This window comes from Prunus mume, linkage group LG8, assembly GCF_029339155.1.
Source record: "Prunus mume cultivar Tortuosa linkage group LG8, ASM2933915v1, whole genome shotgun sequence".
NCBI classification, from domain to species: domain Eukaryota; kingdom Viridiplantae; phylum Streptophyta; class Magnoliopsida; order Rosales; family Rosaceae; genus Prunus; species Prunus mume.
In genome coordinates this window covers 3,776,762-3,795,248 of record NC_142705.1, presented here as the reverse complement: position 1 = coordinate 3,795,248, position 18,487 = coordinate 3,776,762, and the positions used below count along the sequence as shown (strand labels likewise).

General features: G+C 37.5%; 5 protein-coding genes across 6 annotated transcripts; 4 read left to right on the top strand and 1 right to left on the bottom strand.

Moving 5' to 3' along the window:
- The first annotated feature begins 1,849 nt into the window (after window positions 1-1,849).
- LOC103340817 (Nucleotide-diphospho-sugar transferases superfamily protein) lies at window positions 1,850-7,331 on the top strand. The gene is made up of 14 exons (XM_008244268.3): window positions 1,850-2,343; window positions 3,013-3,068; window positions 3,199-3,373; window positions 3,800-3,901; window positions 4,152-4,223; window positions 4,622-4,738; window positions 4,850-4,927; window positions 5,297-5,359; window positions 5,440-5,536; window positions 5,741-5,819; window positions 5,892-6,103; window positions 6,331-6,476; window positions 6,619-6,741; window positions 6,859-7,331. Exons 1-14 carry the CDS (start codon window positions 2,257-2,259, stop codon window positions 7,006-7,008), a joined length of 1,557 nt encoding a protein of 518 aa, XP_008242490.2. The 5' UTR covers window positions 1,850-2,256; the 3' UTR covers window positions 7,009-7,331.
- A 201-nt stretch (window positions 7,332-7,532) lies between these two features.
- On the bottom strand, window positions 7,533-9,493 carry CB5LP (cytochrome B5-like protein). The gene is made up of 6 exons (XM_008244269.2): window positions 9,340-9,493; window positions 8,906-9,022; window positions 8,738-8,778; window positions 8,546-8,623; window positions 8,361-8,452; window positions 7,533-7,721 (listed from the first exon to the last, which is right to left on the bottom strand). Exons 2-6 carry the CDS (start codon window positions 8,982-8,984, stop codon window positions 7,655-7,657), a joined length of 357 nt encoding a protein of 118 aa, XP_008242491.2. The 5' UTR covers window positions 8,985-9,022; window positions 9,340-9,493; the 3' UTR covers window positions 7,533-7,654.
- A 432-nt stretch (window positions 9,494-9,925) lies between these two features.
- On the top strand, window positions 9,926-12,043 carry LOC103340819 (senescence/dehydration-associated protein At4g35985, chloroplastic-like). The gene is made up of 5 exons (XM_008244270.2): window positions 9,926-10,682; window positions 10,950-11,080; window positions 11,176-11,342; window positions 11,434-11,518; window positions 11,615-12,043. The coding sequence occupies exons 1-5, from the start codon at window positions 10,074-10,076 to the stop codon at window positions 11,781-11,783; spliced, it is 1,161 nt and encodes a 386-aa protein (XP_008242492.2). The 5' UTR covers window positions 9,926-10,073; the 3' UTR covers window positions 11,784-12,043.
- Window positions 12,044-13,036: 993 nt separating this feature from the next.
- LOC148914533 (uncharacterized) lies at window positions 13,037-13,771 on the top strand. Its single transcript, XM_089042670.1, has 2 exons — window positions 13,037-13,258; window positions 13,376-13,771. Exons 1-2 carry the CDS (start codon window positions 13,037-13,039, stop codon window positions 13,769-13,771), a joined length of 618 nt encoding a protein of 205 aa, XP_088898796.1.
- Window positions 13,772-14,496: 725 nt separating this feature from the next.
- Window positions 14,497-18,249, top strand: LOC103340820 (initiator tRNA phosphoribosyl transferase family protein). Of its 2 annotated transcripts, none has more exons than XM_008244272.2 (7): window positions 14,497-14,948; window positions 15,063-15,220; window positions 15,507-16,212; window positions 16,633-16,730; window positions 17,178-17,286; window positions 17,497-17,556; window positions 17,797-18,249. In XM_008244272.2, the coding sequence occupies exons 1-7, from the start codon at window positions 14,660-14,662 to the stop codon at window positions 17,994-17,996; spliced, it is 1,620 nt and encodes a 539-aa protein (XP_008242494.2). In that variant the 5' UTR covers window positions 14,497-14,659; the 3' UTR covers window positions 17,997-18,249. The 2 variants fall into 2 exon arrangements, with proteins under 2 accessions (XP_008242494.2, XP_008242495.2); XM_008244273.3 differs by having other exon boundaries at window positions 14,588-14,948; window positions 15,068-15,220.
- The last annotated feature ends 238 nt before the right edge of the window (window positions 18,250-18,487 follow it).

Genomic DNA, 18,487 nt, shown 5'->3' with positions numbered 1-18,487 from the left:
CTTCATATCAAAAAAATGTGTTTTTTTAATACAAGTGAATAGTGGGAAGGGGACTCGAACTTGGGTACAAGGAGGCATGCTCATTGGCCTAGCCAACTTGAATGCAAAGGGGCGGAATCACATATATAGTTGGTTTGGAGCATACGTTATGTGGTTTGAAAGGTGCCCATTTTTCTTTGATTCTTCGTGCATTTCATTTTTCTTTGATCTTTGCCCATCCTTGGCATTGGCAAAGCCGATTTGAATTCTTCCTTTTTCAAAGTCATTTTCTGAGGCTTCATTGTTATATGATGCGTGTGATAAAGGAACTGCACTTTCCACGTCATTCATTATCTCAGAAAATAAAATAAAAAATTGTTCCTTCCCGCGTTAATTATGTATCCATCAACATGGTTCATCGGCTCCAAAGCTGGCAACACTGTTTATTTATAGGTCCCTCTCCCAGCTGCCTTTCCTTGGCATATTAAGGTAACCAGCCCATTGACAGCCAGTTTTTATACCACTGGCTCCACAATTTCCACCCTCTGAATAATGAACCTTGATTCAGACCAAAAAAAAAATAATGAACCTTGATACGCAAGAGACTTGTTGCTTAAGTAGTTTGCAGTTGCCCATACACCTGAAATTCTGTATTCAAATTCCCCTCCTTCAACAACGTTTGTATCAAAAGAATAATAATTAACCTCAATATTAAGTGGCAATGTCAAATAGAAGAAGTGAAAGCAGGTGATTTGATTTGAAGCTGAATTTTATATATGTATGTATGCGGTCCTTATTTATATGTGGAAGGTTGGTATCAGACGTTGTCACTCATCCATCCCTGGATTTTGCTCCGAAAGTCAACCACTCATCCATCCCTGGTTGCCGAAGAAGATGCACGAGAAACATAACTTTTATATGATGAAGTTGTACTTGTAAGTCCTAACCCACCATCACCATGTGACCACAAGAACAAGATGATGGTGTTACCCAACAATCATATGCCGTTTGTTTTGTGGTCCCATAAAAATGAAATCTGGTCTGATCAATAATTAAGTTGCTATATAATTTATAAAGAATATAATTCATCAGATATGCATTTATTCAAATGCAAATGGAATATTCTTGTAGCATATTTTTTTTCTGGTCGAAATTCTTGTAGTATCTTACGCATCTTGTCATGTCCAGGTACGTTCTTTTGAGTCACGGCACTTTTCTAATTTCTTTTACTTGTGGAGATCCACTAGTTCAAAACTAAAAGAAACAAATTTGGAATCTCCTCTTGTTGGATAAATGACTTATAGTTCAAGTGGTTAAAGAACATTACCGTTACACTTGATGTCATAAATTTGATAGCTGAAGTGTCATAACTAAGTTTTCTATCTACTGCATTAACGGGCGACATAATGAAGTTAATTTTTTTCTGCAACCAAACCAAATTAATTACTATTAACTAGCCATACTTTAGTGGTAGATACCTCCATTTGATGATGTCTTATGTACGAATTATGTAGAACCGTACCTATGAAACAAAATCAATTACGAAATTTCCTTATTTTTATCTCTGAATTTCTCCGCAACCAAACAAGGGAAGTAAGAAAACATAGATTGAGGCGTGGAATTAGCAAACAAATGAGAGTGAAGTATAATAAGGATATGTAACGCAGAAGAGTGTTCATTAAAATGACAGCGCATTGGAGATTCGGATCATAAAGGAGGCATCTTCCTTTGTTGACACGATGACACCTCAGCCGCCCTTTTTTCTAAATTTCTGACTGGGAAATTGAAATTGAAATGGTTAATAGATACCTATAAATAAGAACATGTGCATTATTGTAACGGTCTCTCTTCGGACTTTTGAGTCTTTTCGCAACCTTAAAAAAGGAAAAAGCCAGCAAAAGACCACAAGGGATTTTGCTGTGCCTGTGTGTTGTGTGGTCAATGAGGCCCAGCCAGCCAACCTCCAGAGAGACCCAATTAGCCTCCTTCCCTGTCTTCGAAATATAAAATTACGCGCTCTCTCTCACTCTAGCCCCTTTTCCCTCACACACACTCTTTCTCTCCGTTGCGTTTATCGACGCTGTTCGACTTCATCGGCCATGGCGATCTGAGAGAATGTTTGCGGCTTCTCTCCTCGCCATCTGTGTCTCTTTCCTCTAACTCTATCGAGCAAAACGCACGCAACTCTGAGAGAAAGAAAGAGACTTGCATAAATTACAGAGAGTCATAAATATATATATATATATATATGCATATCTAGACAATTGTACGAGCATAATGTCTACATTGGATCCTGTCGATTCGTTCCTCTTCTCTCTCAGCAGAGCCTTTTGCAGTCCGCTAGCAGTTTTTGTCCAGATCCAGGTTTGTTTCCTCTTCTCTTATTCTTTTCTTTTTTCTCTTTTGGTGATTTTTTCGTCCGTTCAGATCCCGGTCCTTTTGGTTGCGGAGAAATTTCGGCGGAAATTTTATTTCTTTGTGTTTTATTTCTATTTGGTGTCGCGAGTGGGCTAAATTGCCTGGCACAATTGAAATTCGGGTCCTGAAATTGCCAAATCCTCAGATTCGATTTTTGAATTTCGTTTATTTTAGTTTATGGCGGCATTATTTATTTATTTATTATTATTATTATTACAGACGATTAAGCTTCCAGTTTTATGAATTTGGAGTAATTTTCGATTGCTTTGTGAAATCAGTATTAGTTGCATAATGGGGTCAAGTATTTGATTTCTGGGTGATGGAGAAGTGAGAAATCCAAAAAATGAGTCAAAAGCTAAAAACTAAACTGATTTTAATGATTTTTGTGTTTAGAGTCGACTATGTTACTACTAGATTTCTCAATAACTTAGGTGATTATGTATTTTATTTTCTAATTGAAATATGACTTTCCCTTTAGGAAGTTCCAATTAGACTCTTTTGGGCTCTGAAATTTGGAAGTTCAATATCATTACAATATTTAGACTAAAATAGTTAGCTATAGTTCCTTTGGTGGGTTATACTTACACATATCTAATTTCTTTATTGGTGTTGTAGGGATGTCTAATCTGTTTGATACTTGCTTTCGGATGGGCTTGTGCAGCTTATGTCAGGTACTTGAATGAATATTTGACTTCAGTTTAGTATCAACCACTGGCATGACCTCTGTGCTCATTCAATGTTAAACTGCCAATCTGTGCTTGATGATCAACTTTTTCGTTTTCGTTCTGTTTCCCTTATCAGGAATAGAGAGATTAGAAGGATGAAAGATAGTGTGCAACGTGGAAATAGCTTTGCTTTCCTTTGCCATGATATCACTGAACTTGAGCACTCAAATCAGCTCAAACGGCCAAGCGTATCAGTTGTTATGCCTTTAAAGGGATTTGGAGAACACAATTTACACAATTGGAGGAGCCAGGTCAGAATAATGCATTTCTCTGCTCCTGTAAATAGATAGTGTTCTTCATCAATAATTTTTTACTTATAAAGCTAAGTTTACTAGGCATGGTATCCATTAGTATTTTTGTTTATAGATTTATAGTTTTGCACACATAGATCAATCTTCCGATAGGGATGCTAGAGTCTTCTTTGCTTTAGAGTGTGGGCTGGTTTGTGAGTTTATATTCTTGTTTAGGAACAAAAAAGGATTTGAATCCAGTTACAATGTGTTGGACACTTTCTGAATGGTTAGGCTATCATGTGAAGTGTTCAAGATTCTAGTTAAAGATGGTGGCTAGCAGAAATCCTTGTGCTAGCTGATTTTTAATATGTTAAATTTGTATTCAGGGTTTTCCCTTCAATATGGTTTTGACTGTTCATGGTTTCGTTTTGTTAATGAACACAGATCACTTCTCTCTATGGTGGTCCCTTAGAATTTCTTTTTATTGTGGAAAGTACAGACGACCCTGCTTACCGTGCAGTATCTATGTTACTATCTGAGCTTAAGGTATAATAACTCTCAGAAATCATCGGTTTTTTTAAATATAAATTATCTTAATGTTCAGAAGAAGAAAAAAAGGTATATCCAGGACAAAATCATATAACATATGCTTGGAGGCAAAACTTTATCCCTTCTGGATATTTTTTGAAAGTGCTTTTTGTTGAAACATAACTTTGTTACAAATATCCTTGTGCTTACATATGTGCCTATGTGATCTATTTTAACTGCTTACATGTTTACCATGGCTCCCTTACAGGATGAGGTTGATGCTAAGGTTGTTGTAGCTGGCCTTTCAACAACCTGTAGTCAGAAAATTCACAACCAATTGGTATGTATCTGGTAATGCCAGCTTTCCTACTATGCTAGTGCAATAGCAAGGTCTTACGCAATTTGCATTTTATTTTATCATACAATCCTGTGTCTATAATTGTTCTCTATGCTGAGATGCTTTTCTTCATGGAATACAGGAATATAAATTTGTTACTCAGTGTTAATAGTGTAGGGTTATATGTCTAGACTATATAATGCATCAGACTGATTGTTTCCTTTGAGGATTCATGTAGAAGGCAAAGGAAAGCTGCACTTACAATTAGATCTCGAAATCTGAGCTTGAGACTTATTGCCTATTCTTGTTTAAATTTCCTGCATACATGGTTTGAACTTTGAAGCATGTGATTCTCTAGTGACTAATCATGTCAGTTACTAGATCTTAATGTCCTTTTGCAGGTTGGAGTGGAGAAAATGCACAAAGACAGCAAGTATGTATTATTTTTGGATGATGATGTCAGGCTTCACCCTGGGTCAATTGGAGCCCTAACAGCTGAGATGGAGAAAAATCCTGACGTATGATTTTTTTTTTTTTTTCTGACACCATATTCAGCCTATCTTATACTTCTGTGTTTTGTTAACTGTGGGTTCAGTTATGGTGTTAATTCTGTTTGAAATGACATGCAGATATTTATCCAAACTGGATACCCTCTTGATTTGCCATCGGGAAGCTTAGGGAGTTACTGCATTTATGAATATCATATGGTACCTACTTGTCCCCCAGAATTTGTCGTATACATGTATCTGTAATTTAATGTTACTACTAGTGTATATAATTTATGAGCAACAAATGAACCAATGTTTTCAACCTTAGAACCAATGCTTTTACTTCTCTTGTAGTCTTAGTTCATGTTTTCTCTTGAAATTTTAGAGGCCAAGTGATTGTGTGAGAACTTTGTTTACTAATGCTTATACAATTGATCTTCTGTACGTGTGATGGCATCTGTGTGTATGCAGTAGGGTTAGATAAAAGTGACATTTAGTAGTTATTTCTTGTATTTTATCTTAAGCTTCCTATACTATATCTTCATTGTAGTCTGACTCCTAGTTATCTGGAATTTGTTTTGTCTGCAGCCTTGCTCAATGGGCTTTGCTACTGGTGGAAGGACATTCTTTCTGTGGGGAGGGTGCATGATGGTAAGTAGCAGTTACCTTCTTGAAGTCCTGTGTGCGCTATAAATCAACATGCTGTTTTAACTGCTTTAAATTGTTTGCAGATGCATGCAGATGATTTTAGACTTGATCGCTATGGCGTGGTCACAGGACTTAAAAATGGTGGTTACTCGGATGATATGACTCTTGCAGCTATAGCCGGTAATATACTCATTGATGTTTTCTATGCCGCTGATCTTGTCAGATTACATTGTACCATGTTCTCCTGGAATTTGGTCATTCTTTAAGTTGAAACCTTAGGTTTATGATACTGTCATTACCTTCATCCAAGGCTTTCTCCATGATTTGGTTCAGTATGGTCCAAAGTGGCTATTTATTATTGCTGATGTTATTGACCTTTTCCAGGAGCTCATAAGAGGCTGATCACGTCACCCCCAGTCGCCGTGTTTCCTCATCCACTTGCAAGTGATCTTAGTTTTTCGAGGTTTGTAATGCACACTTGTTCAATTCCAAAAATGTCATATTTCATACTTACATCTTTGGACTTGTAATGTAGGTATTGGAATTACTTGAGGAAGCAGACATTTGTATTAGAATCATATACAACCAAAGTTAACTGGATAATGAACCGTGCATTGTTTACCACCCACTGCTATCTCTCATGGGGATTTGTAACACCATACTTAATGGCCATTGTTCATATCACCGCAGCCCTGAGAATGTATATTAAGGGGTATTCAATCGAGGAAACAACCTTCACTTTTGGTGGTGAGCACTCTAGTTTTCCTGATTAGGTAGGTTAGTGGCATTGATTTAAACCATACTTATGCAGAAAATCAGTATGCAAGATAAAGTTTGATTCTCTCTCTATTTATCCATCTATCTATCTATCTATCTATCTGGAATTAGAAGTTCAAGGTGGACATGTGCACCATTAATTTGAAACTTATTTATGCAATATTTGGAGTTTTAACCATTCATCCACCCTTTCCTAGGATTGAAAGTGGTAAGCTGCCTGGCTGCATGCACATTGATCGAACTTCTTTCAATGTGGAACTTGACCAGGATAGAAGTTCATCTATGCAACATGTTATCACCAGAGGCACCTAAACTCTCACTTGCTTCTTACAACTGGGGACTTGTAAGTATCTCTGTCTATACAGTGGAAGGACTCTGAATTTCATTATGGATGTTCGTATGTCTTGAATGCTGTCTATTATTGTATTCTATCACCATTTAACTCCAGTACTCTAATATGCATGCACTGTTTTTGGATTGGGCAGGTATTTATTGCAATTCTAGTAGATAATTTTTTATACCCCATCTCTGCCTTCCGTTCACATTTCACCCAGTCAATAAATTGGTCTGGCATTCGATATCACTTAAAGGATGGGAAGATATTCAAGGTATGCTGGCTAAGACCTTTCTTAACTTTAAGAACTTTAGGTTTTTCCAATATATAATGCAAAAAACTATTAAGACATTGTATTTTATGAATGATTTTTTATATATTTCCACTGAAGATTGAACGAAGCAAAGATATGGGTCCAGTATATACTGATTTGGGAGGAAAGCATTTAGGAAAGAAAGGAGCTCCTCCAAAATTGTCATTCCTCAGCTCTTTGGCCAGAAGTTTGGCACAATGGCGTCAGCCCAAGAAATATGATAGCTAGTAGTAAAGTAATGTGTTTGAAGAAACATGTCTTTTGATCAGTTTGCCCAGCTTTCAAGATTGGATGGGAGACGGAGAATGTTAGAAGAAAAATTTGTTGGGGTTAGATTGGTTGGCCATTCAATTATTGATTTATTTAAGTGCTCTAGATATTTTAGTCTCATTTTTTAAAACCCCATTCAATCCGTTTGATTCTTCAGCCTCAACCCCCACCGTCTCGGTTGATTGATTTGTAATTTGCACTCTCTTTTTCTTTTTTAGTCATGTAACTTAAATTCTTATACAGCTGAGATTCAAATGATAGCCAGTAGAGATTTGATTTCATGTGCTTATGCTTTTACGTGCAATCCCATCTTGATCTGTGATTCTATTCGGTTGGCATGTAAACTGTAAAAATTAACTAGATATTACTAAAACGTATGTCTGCACCGTGCCCTTTCAATTTAGTCAGCAGTTTATTGGAAAAGCTTCTCACTGTTAGGACTAATACAAACCTAATCCATTAACAGGTGATAAATGCAATACTGAAACCAACTGGAAAATGTTCGTATACAGAAACAATACTGCAATTAAGACAAAATTCAAATAGAAGAATAGATCTCAAAGTACATTATCTCACTGATCATATAAAATTACACTCTAAATGGTCACAGCTTCAGATCACCGATATAAAAGTCGTTAATCATGTCAAACACTCGGGTAGCATGCTGCGGCCTACCATATAAAAAGTAAAGACAACATGAAAATGTCAGCAACATCCCTGCCATAACTTTGCAAAAGCAAAGATATGTGCTAATGTAAACCCAAGTAAATGATTAGGAAGATAAAAGGAAGAACAAGCAAATTTTAGTTTTTGACAGAGTTCATGAATTTCCAGCTCTCCTGTTTCAGAACTATTTATGTAAGCTACAGATCAAGTAATTATTACCACACCATTGGAGATGCCAATAAACAACATAATTTTGCACAAAGTAAGAATACAACACATTAGCCAGAGCATGAGAGATGTCAAAATAGGGGTTCATTTTCCACGTTTGTAGTGCCATTCTAAGAGAAAAACCATTACATCAATTGCCAGTATCTTGTCTGCATTTTATTTTCCTCGCAGCCAGTTCAAGGCCTCACAAGAGGGTTGACGAGATACTAAGTTAAAACCTTTTGTCTTAAACCCAAGTAGATGGGGGACTAAGGCTTCACAGAATATTTTTCAGTCACATACATTAACCCAGCCAGTGAAAAAATTGAAAAGATCAGTTGGTGAAACTTCACCATAAATTTTTTGGAATGGATGGAGAAAACATGCTTATTATTATATCCAAACATCTAATGACAAGGAAAACAAGCGATACTTACCCGAAAAACCCTTCAGTTGAGTCATCCCCAGCATGATCTAAGATGGCATCACCACCTGGGTGCTCCTCTACATATGAGGTAACATCATATACCTAATTTTTTTTTTTCGGTTACACAAGGAATATGCAAGTGTTAATATACAAGAAACACAAGAGACCCAAGCAAATGAAAAATCGTTATGTTACCTTGTCTTTGATAATTACCCAACAATCTGTTCTCTTATTATGCAAAGAGACTTCAGCTTTAGTGTACATTCTGACTGGCTAAAGAAAACAGGTCATATGAAATGAAAAAAGAAGCAGCAAAGTCAATAAGCATGTCTGACAATGAAGATAATACAAATATTTTCTTTGGGTGTTATTAAGAAATACACTCACCTTATCATATGTAACATTTGAATCAACTTTTTTTGCATGCCCTGCATTCAGAAAGATTTTCTTTTTTTACAACTCAAACTTGAAGAAGATATATTTATCAAGATTCAAGCTTTTGTCTAGTAAGACCTTTTCATTTTTCTTTTTCAAGAAAGACAAAAAAGGAAATACCATATTTTGGGCCTCGTGGGATCATGATGAAAGCTACCAGAAGAATAACCACAACCAGTGCGACCGCAGCTATCATCATATCTCAAGCTGAGCTCCTCAGACTGCTGAATCAGAATTCTAAAACCAACAAATGAACAGATCAGAAATGTGGTAAAACTTCACACAAGCTCAAGCTCCTTGCACAATCGAATCCAATGAATGCTAGAAAACAAGAACATAAACATACAAGGATAAGGCAGGCATTGTTTGGGTTTTCATTTTTGTAACCCAGCAGTTGACTAACTTTCTAAGAAGAGCATCAAGTGATCTCAGAAAAACAACTGAGTGTGTGGGTCATGAAAATGTGTTTAGAATTTTCAGCGGTTTTAAAGTTTCTATCTTTTTTAATCCGACAAGCAATTAGTAAATAGAAGGATGAAGATGAAGAGAGAAACCTGCAGATTTAAGGAGTGGATTTTCCGGCGATGGTGGACTGAGAGATTGAAAGGCGGACGCGCCTCAGAGATCTTTAGAAGGAGAATGCCTATGACTCGGACTCCCTCCTTCGTGCTGAGATAGTGTGGCCCGTAGATGATAGTGGTACACAATGGGCCTGGAGCAGGTAGGCCCAATTGTAGTTCTGCAATATTTGGACATAGGTATGGACCATACTAATTAGATTACATTAATAAGGCATGTGCAGATTAGGATTGACGAAGGTAGTGTGTTCGACTCCTTAACCCAAGTTCAATTCGGGATCAATTCCTCTCTTGTACATTAGAGTAGTTTGAAAGTCACTTCGGCCAAAAAAAAAAAGATTGCATTAAGTCCCAGTGTGTAAACCCATTAACATAACAACCCAATACTGTACCATGGGGTTCTAGGACGAATGAGGCTGAAACTTGTCTGAACCCACAATCGGGTTCACACTTCAAACTTGAAACTCGTCTGCAAGGTTTGTCTGTCCTTTGCCGACTATCTTGCTTCAATCAAATTATTATTAAGACAGTTGTCCCGCTCTAACAAATTTTCCTCCACCGAAAGCCACATTATCTTAACACAAAGTACTTCAGGGAATAGAATAAAGTTGCAAACGGGGAATCAATTCCAATACAACTTTTTTTCCTTGAAAAACAAACACAAAAACAGTTTCCTTCCCAGCAAAGAAAGAAAGTGACCACAGCAAAACATGGGTTGCTTCAGTTCTCGCAGTTCCACATCCAAATCCTCATCTCACATAGAACCACCACCCTATCAAATTCAAAATCAACATCAAAATGCTGCTCAGCAATACCAAGAACCCCAAAATCTCCAACAACAAGTCCTTCTGCAAATCCCAGGATGTAGAGTTCACCTCATGGATGAAGGAGAAAGTATAGAACTTGCAAACGGTGAGTTCATCCTTGAGAACATCTTGGACGAGAATATTTCTCTGGCCACCATAATCAAAGTTGGTGATGAACTTCAGTGGCCCCTGACAAAAGATGAGCCTGTTGTAAAGCTTGATGCTTTGCACTATCTCTTCTCTTTGCCCATGCATGGTGGTGATCCTCTGAGCTATGGTGTCACTTTTCCAGAGCAGTATGAAAGCAATTTGGGCTTTCTGGATTCGTTTTTGAAAGAGCACTCTTGCTTTAGCGGCTTGAGCACATCCACCAAAACTAACAAAGGTGTTGATTGGAAGGAGTATGCTCCAAGAATGGATGACTACAATAATGTGTTGGCAAAAGCAATTGCAGGAGGGACTGGCCAGATTGTCAAGGGGATCTTCATGTGTAGCAATGGTTACACCAATCAGGTCTGTTTTTGCCCTTAAAACCCTACAGCATATATTAGTACTAGTCATAACATAACAACAACAAAAAATTGTTTCAAGATTGTTTTTAAAAATTTGCTTCTGAAATGTATCATCAATCAATCAGGTCTGTTTTCAGTTCATGTTTCTACAATTAGTCAAGTAGTTGTATGGTAAGGTGGAGTAAGGTATAATCAAATGAACACCCTCTGGGTTCATTTCTTGGAAACGTCTAACAATTATTTGAATGATCATGGGAGATGAAAATAGCTTCAAAAAGGAGGGGAAGTGACATTGGCTCGTCCTGTTGAGGAGAAAAGTTATGTCAAGGAACAAGGAAGTAATAGCAGCAAAAATTCTGGTGCCAAAAAGAAGAGTGAAATCAACAAGAGCTTGAAACGGTAGCCCTCCAATTAAACACATTTTCTTGTAACACATTATGTGATCATAAAAGGGTTTTTCCTCAAGTTAATTTTTTTTTCTGTTGCTAATTCAGTGTGAGAAAGTTGTCAAAGATGACATCAAAGCTCAGCAAATCTATGCTTGATGGGGTTGGCATTGCGACCGGATCAGTGATGAGGCCTGTGGTTAACTCCCAGGCAGGGAAGGCATTCTTTGCCATGGTTCCAGGACAGGTCCTCTTGGCTTCCCTTGATGCCGTCAGTAAGTTGATCAAACTCATATTACATTCTTTACATTCTCAAGGTCACAACAATATTTACATATTAAAATGGTCCATCCTGCAAAACTGCAGATAAGATTTTGGATGCAGCTGAAGTTGCAGAGAAGCAAGCTCTTTCTGCTACCTCTGGTGCTGCTACTAGAATGGTCAGCAACAGGTAATGATTAATGGCAAAGATAGATATATACACAATTGAAGGGTCTTGAAGATTATTGTTGAAGTTTGGTATATTTGACTTGGATTTTGGTATTAGGTTTGGGGAAAGTGCAGGGGAGGCAACTGAGGATGTGTTTGCAACAGCAGGGCATTGTGCAAACACTGCTTGGAACATCTTCAAAATAAGAAAGGCCATCAATCCAGCATCATCTGTCTCTACAGGAGTATTGAAGAATGCTGCCAAAAGCAGAAGCAGAAGTTCTTAAAAGCCAATTTGAGATTTATTACTCGTCATTCACTGGAGGTTGTGGTAAAAATGTATAAAAGAAAATTCCTCAATAGATTGTTGGTCCTAATCTTGAGTCTTCACAACCACTGTGTAGAGGTCAAGATTCTTCATGAATGTAAACTCTATTGGGGTGTGTGAATTTCTCATCAAGTTAAAACTTTCTTCTTCCATCTTTTTTTCAGTATAAGTATAAGCAATAGTCAAGAGGGTTCGAACCGAAGACTTATGATTTGCAAATCAATGTCGTTTTCTTTCACACACACAAATGATTTCTTCTCTCTCTTTTTTTTGTTGTTGAATGTATTGGGTTATGAATTTATTGAGCTGTGAGCTAAATTGACTTATAAAAAGTTGACAAAAAATATAATGGGTTGGGAGGGAACTAGCCTTGCAGCTTGAGGTAGGCTCCTTAGAGCATTTTCAGCAGCTAAGGCTGGACTCGATTTTTCTTCACTTTTAACACCATATCCTCATACATTTTCTTCTCATTCTACTATTATTCACTTTCTACTCAATATTTTTTTTCACTTCACACCTCCCACACCAGATCTTCCCTACATTTTCATTTCTCACATTTTAGATTTCATTCTCCATTCTCAAATGGCAGACATGCAAGAGGTTTTAGAGAGGCAAAGCGAGAAACTAGAGAAAGAAGGCGTAGACGAGCTGCAGGCAAAAGGGTGCAAAGAGAACTAGATCAACAAATTGTCATAGCAGTGGCTTTGCTTGATGAAGAAAACCAGAGCCGTCGTGGTTCACGAGAAGGCCGTGCCCCGAATGTGGACAGACATAGACATTCTCGGGGTAAGAATCTTATAGAAGATTATTTTATCCCAAATTCTCTGTATTCTGATGTTCATTTTCGAGCTCGATATAGAATGCAACCTCATTTGTTCAATAAAGTCATGCATGATATTTGCAATTATGATGAATACTTTGTTCAGACGAAAAATGCTGCTTGAAATTTGGAACTTCTTCCCGAGCAAAAGTTCACAGTTGTTATACGAATGTTGGCGTATGGGTCATCTGCTGATCAGGTGGATGAGATTGCCCGGATGGGGAAGTTCACTGCTTTGGAGAGCTTTGTAAGATTTTGTGATGTAGTGGAAACTCTATACACCAGGGAATACCTGCGCAGACCTACGCCCGAGACCTGCAATGGCTTCTACAAAAAGCCGAAGCTCGAGGATTTCATGGAATGATTGGTAGCATCGACTGCATGCACTAGCAATGGAAGAATTGCTCAACTGCTTGACAAGGGGTTATGGAAATAGGAAAGGGCTGAAAAGTATCATCCTTGAAGCCGTTGCTGGATTCGATACATGGGTTTGGCACGCCTTATTTGGAGTTACCAAATCTCAAAACGACTTGAACGTCCTAGGTCAATTCCCGGTGTTCAATGATGTTTTGAGAGGTGAAGCCCCGAATATCACCTATGAAATCAACAATACCGTATGCCATAATGGGTATTATCTAGCTGACGACATTTACCCGAGGTGGACCACATTTTTGAAATCAATTCCACATCCCCGATCCCATAAGCAAAAATTATTTGCTGTCTATCAAGAGGGTTACAGAAAAGATATGGAGAGATGCTTTGGTATCCTTCAAGCCCGGTGGGCTATTATTATGGGCGCAACGTGTCTATTTGACGATAAGGTGCTTAGGAGCATAATGATAACATGCATCATCCTCCATAACATGATTGTGGAGGATGAGTATGATTACGATGTTGCTGACATGTATGAACTAGATCCTATGAACACGCCTTTGACACGAATTTATGAAAAACTCATGGGGCCAAATGGAGAACCAGTGCAGCATGAACCGTTGGTTAGGGACGGTAGTTTCATGCCTCGTATGATTGATCGTTACACGGAGATGCAATCGTCGTATATTCATGAACGACGTCAAATTGACTTGATGAAGCATTTATGGGCGGTGAAATGCAATGAATGTGAATGAAGTGAAGTGAAGACGTTTTTTTAATTTATTATGTTTATATTGTATTTTTAGTTATGCTTTGTTTTTTTAATGTTTTGATTGTGATTTGTTTATTTTGTATGCTTTGGTTGTGGTTTGCTTTTTATGTATGGAATGTTTTGAATAAAAAGGTATTTTATTGAATGTTTTTTTTTATTCACTAAAAGAAAATCAATACAACTAATAAAATAAAATCTTATCCGAAAATATTATCCAAATTAATTGTTTAGGTAAAAAAACAAAAAAATGAATATTATTTGTCATGGCAAATAGCAACTGCTAGAAACACACATTGTTTTTTGTAATGACAGCCATTATTCATGTAAATAGTAGCTACCCTAGCACCCTTTTACCATGATAAAAGGCAAATTGTTAGAAGTGCTCTTACATGATTTTTCCAAACTTCCTTAATTTTCGGGTGGGGCTGAAATTCAATAACTATCCTTTACTAATCATGGTAAAAAAGAAGAAGAAAGAAAATGGGTATTTATTTTAGTGATTCTTTATCCAATTTGAGAGCCTTTTTACTGTTCTTTTAGTCAGAGACATAATTGTACTTGATTACTATTCATGGTAAAAAAACATAAACGACCATACTCGTGCAAACTGGCATTATGTACATCATCCTGCAACTAACGTACGACACGACACCGTATTTAGCTTGAGAAAAGTAAAAGTAAAAACAACCTATTGAATTCCCACTTTCCACTTTCGGGAGCCGCAACTTGTAACCCTGTAACTCGCAACCGCCGCTGTTTCGACAAAAATTAAAAACCCAGTTTCCAACAGAACACTCCCAAGTTTCTTTTATTTTATTTTAATTATTTCAATTTTTTGAGTGAAAAGAAAGAGTCGAAGTTTCAGAGTTCAATGGAAGACGACGACGCGAAGCAGCTGAGCATATACAGGGCGGCGAGGACGATAAAGCGGAGGGAAAACACCCTCTACAACGCCCTTAAATCCATCTACGACGACTCCATCTTTGTCGGCGAAATCTCGCAGCTTTGGCCCGACCTCCCTCTTCTCGCTAATCTTCGATGTGGCCTCTGGTACTCTTCCAAGTTCCACTCTACTTGCTACTTCAAATCCACTGACGGCCACAACAATAACTGGTCCTTCAACACCTCTCGCCTCAACCTCCATGTCGCTCAACTTGCAGGTACAACATACGACTGCCATGTTTATATGTTTGCTTAACTTTCTCTTCTCTCTGGTTTTTTTGTTTGTTTGTCTGTTTGTTTTGATTTTGGGTTTTTGTTGTTGAATTGGGTAGGACAGAAAGGAGGGTGCTTTATTGTGGATGCAACTCGGAGAGGGAAGAGGTTTCCAGATAGCATGTCGAAGACGATACCCATTTGGACCTGCGTTTTGAACCGATCTATTTCTAACCATTTGAATAAAATGCGTCAATCTGCTCAGTTCAATGATGGGGTGAGTTGAAAACCAAAAAACAGAAGAAAACAGAAAGAAAGAACCCAACTTTAGTGTTGTTTGCAACTCTGGTTGCTCTGTGAAGCCAGAGTTTGATATGTTTTCACAAAATTTCAATCTTATACTAATTGGATTGAAGTGTGATGAATTGGGTCAGTTTGCTCTGTTTCTTTGAGCAATTCTGATATATAACTTATATATTCGAATGTATCATTATTGCCGAAGTTGTATACAAATGGTTGTCAAAATCATGACTTTTTCTTTAACTTTCCTTGCTTATAATCAGGAGGTAAGTACTTCTGATGAACAACATTGTGAAGATACAAGACAGACCAGTGTTGGTTGGGATTGTTCCTTGCATCTTCCTCTTTGGGTTTCTGAAACAGAGAAAGCTTCGATTGAGGATCGCTTAGACGAATGGACCCGACAGTTGGAAGCCAGTGGAGCTGACGTTGCCTCTCTTGCTTCTTTATTGAAAAAGCCACTACGCCCTCTATGGATATCACAAAAGACTGTCATTTGGTTGAACGAAGTTCCGGACCATGATTCATGGGATTTCACACCAATCATTCTTGTTTCTGCCTCTGCCTCTAATGGTGTTGTACAACAACACAGGACTAGTTCAGAATTTAGCTGGAATTACATAGCGGGAGCAGGTGATGATGAAGAAAGCTGGGCTAGGGGTTTAACACCTACCCTCTTCTGGAACCATGCCTATGAAATTATAAATGCAGGACCTGTTTTGTGTAATCAGATGGTAGCTGATATGGTTGAAAAGGAACGAGTGTATCGTGCTCGAAGGGGACAAATTGCCCCTCAGGTCACTGTCAAGGCCTCCAAGTTGGTAGAAAACTCAGTTCATTGTTTGCAGGATGACTCAGTGTTGCCTTTAGATATTTCAACTATAAATATTGATCTAAATTCTTCTGATGAAGATTGTACTTTATGTTGGCTGGGTTCAACAAGTCTTGCTGTAGGCAAATCTCAAACTGGTATGCTCAATTAAGAGCTCTTATTTTTTGTTAGCATCCGTAATCCAACAACATCACTTCATATACAAGCGAACTCTTATAGGCATATGAATTTTATGGGCATCTTATACAGACATCTTGTTAGAGTAAGGTTCTCTTGCTCTGGCAACATAAGATGCTTACTTTGTCAAACTCTTAATCTGGACTATTGATCCGCATAATTCTTATCTGATTATGTGGTTCAGATCTATAGTCTGGCAAGAGAGCAATTCTCTGCTTTTGGCCTCTGCTTTTGGCATACGTTCTTATGTAATCTGATCCTCCCTTTTGTTTCTCATTGATATCTGGCTTTTGTCAGTAGCATTAGCTAATCATCAATTCATTCACTTTTCTTTTTGTTATTTTTATTTGGCTGACCTTGGTTTACCGTATTTGGTGCAGCTGCAGCATCTAAAGTTGATTGTATATTAAATTGTGATCAAGAGTCCATGTCTGCCTCTCTTTGGAACGATAAAGTATATCTACATCTTCCTATGGTGGTGAGTTCAAAAGAATGACAGGACAACATTCCTACTTTCGTGTTCATTGTGTATGTATTCCCCTACGGCCCGTTTGATAACCATTTCATTTTTAGTTTTTAGTTTTCATTTTTTGTGCTAGAGTATAGAGGAAAATGAGAGTGAGAATGGGAGTGAGGATGAGATTGAGAGAGAGAGAGAGGATGAGAGGGAATGATGGAAGGGAGGAGTAACAAAAGTGAAAACAAAAACTTGAAGGTGAAAACAATTTCAAATAGATTTCAGTTTTCAGTGTTTGTTTTCACTTTTGTTACTCCTCCCTCCCATCCTCCCAATCTCATCTTCTCTCTCATTCTCACTTCCATTCTCCCTCTTTTTCTTCTATATTCTAGCATAAAAAAATGAAACAAAAAACTAAAATTGAAATGGTTATCAAACGGGGCCCCTAACTTTTAATTTTTTTTGCAGACATCAAAGTTTGATCGCTTTTCCTTATTGAATAATCTCCCATCTGCGGTGAACTTTGCAAAGTTAAATCTAAGCAAAGGGAAGACCCTTTTGATTTGTTGCAATAATGGTAAGGACTTCACAGCTCTTGCCTGCCTAGTGAAATTCCATTTTGAGAGTACTTAGATGTGCCAAATGAAGGATAACGCCCTTGGAATACAATCATGACTTCCATTTGCATTACATGGCTTCCATGTTGTGCTACTTCAATTCTTCAATTTTTTATTCTTTGGATTGCTATTTGTGTCTGCTAATATCTTCCCATATCCTCTGTTTTCAGGGGAAGATATCAGTGTATGTGTCTGTCTGGCAATCTTGACATCTTTATTTGATGATGGAGGTATGCTTTCTTCATCTTGCAAGAAATTTCTTCCAATTAGATTTGAATTTGATGAGTTTTATTATTGGTTCAATCTGTTTGTGGCGTGGGAACCATTTGTGGGCTAAATCTTATGTAGTCTTTGGTTATTCAATATTGATTAATGTTTATCCCGCATGCTAGCTTCTAATCTTATTCAAGGAAAGGCTGTAATATTTTCTGTTCTTGAATTGTTTTCTGAACTTCCTACAATTTCACCAGGAACCTTCGAGGGTGGAAGTTTCTTTAGTGAGACATGCATTACTAAATTGGAAATGCGGAGGAGACTCGTAACCATCTGTAAATATGTAATAAATGCAAGGCCATCAAGAGGGAATCTGAAGCAGGTTTTCAGTTTTCTTAGTGGTGGAAGAGCTGGTTTGGAGAAGAGGCTTCACTCGCAAGATCAGTTGCTCGAATAAATTATGAAAGCTCGATGCTGAAATTTTGCAAGTTGAATCGGCACGGGGTTGTATAAATAAGTGAGCATTGTAAGTTGTAACAAAGAAAGGGAACTTAGAGAAATTAGAGAATTGAGGCTCCAAATAGGAAGAGTCACATTCATTCATATCCCATTCTTTTGCACTCTTGTGCATTCTTCATAAGCTGACTAAGTTGATGGCAGAATATGTTTGTTGCAAGTCGTTAATTAAAGTTAAACTAAGATTTCATTGAGAGGCTTTGAGTTTATGGCTGTTTATGAACAAAATGTGCTGTGTGAGCAGTTGGATGAAGAATCAATGATCAATAAGAAATATGCCATCTGTACTTGATTGATATAAGTGATTATCATTTCGATTGTTGAATGCAAAAGGGTGAAAAATCAGAAATCTGGGTTTAGAGGTAAAAGGCATAGAAACAATTAATATTATTATGGTCAAGAATTTGGAGCTGATACCAATGGCCCAATGTA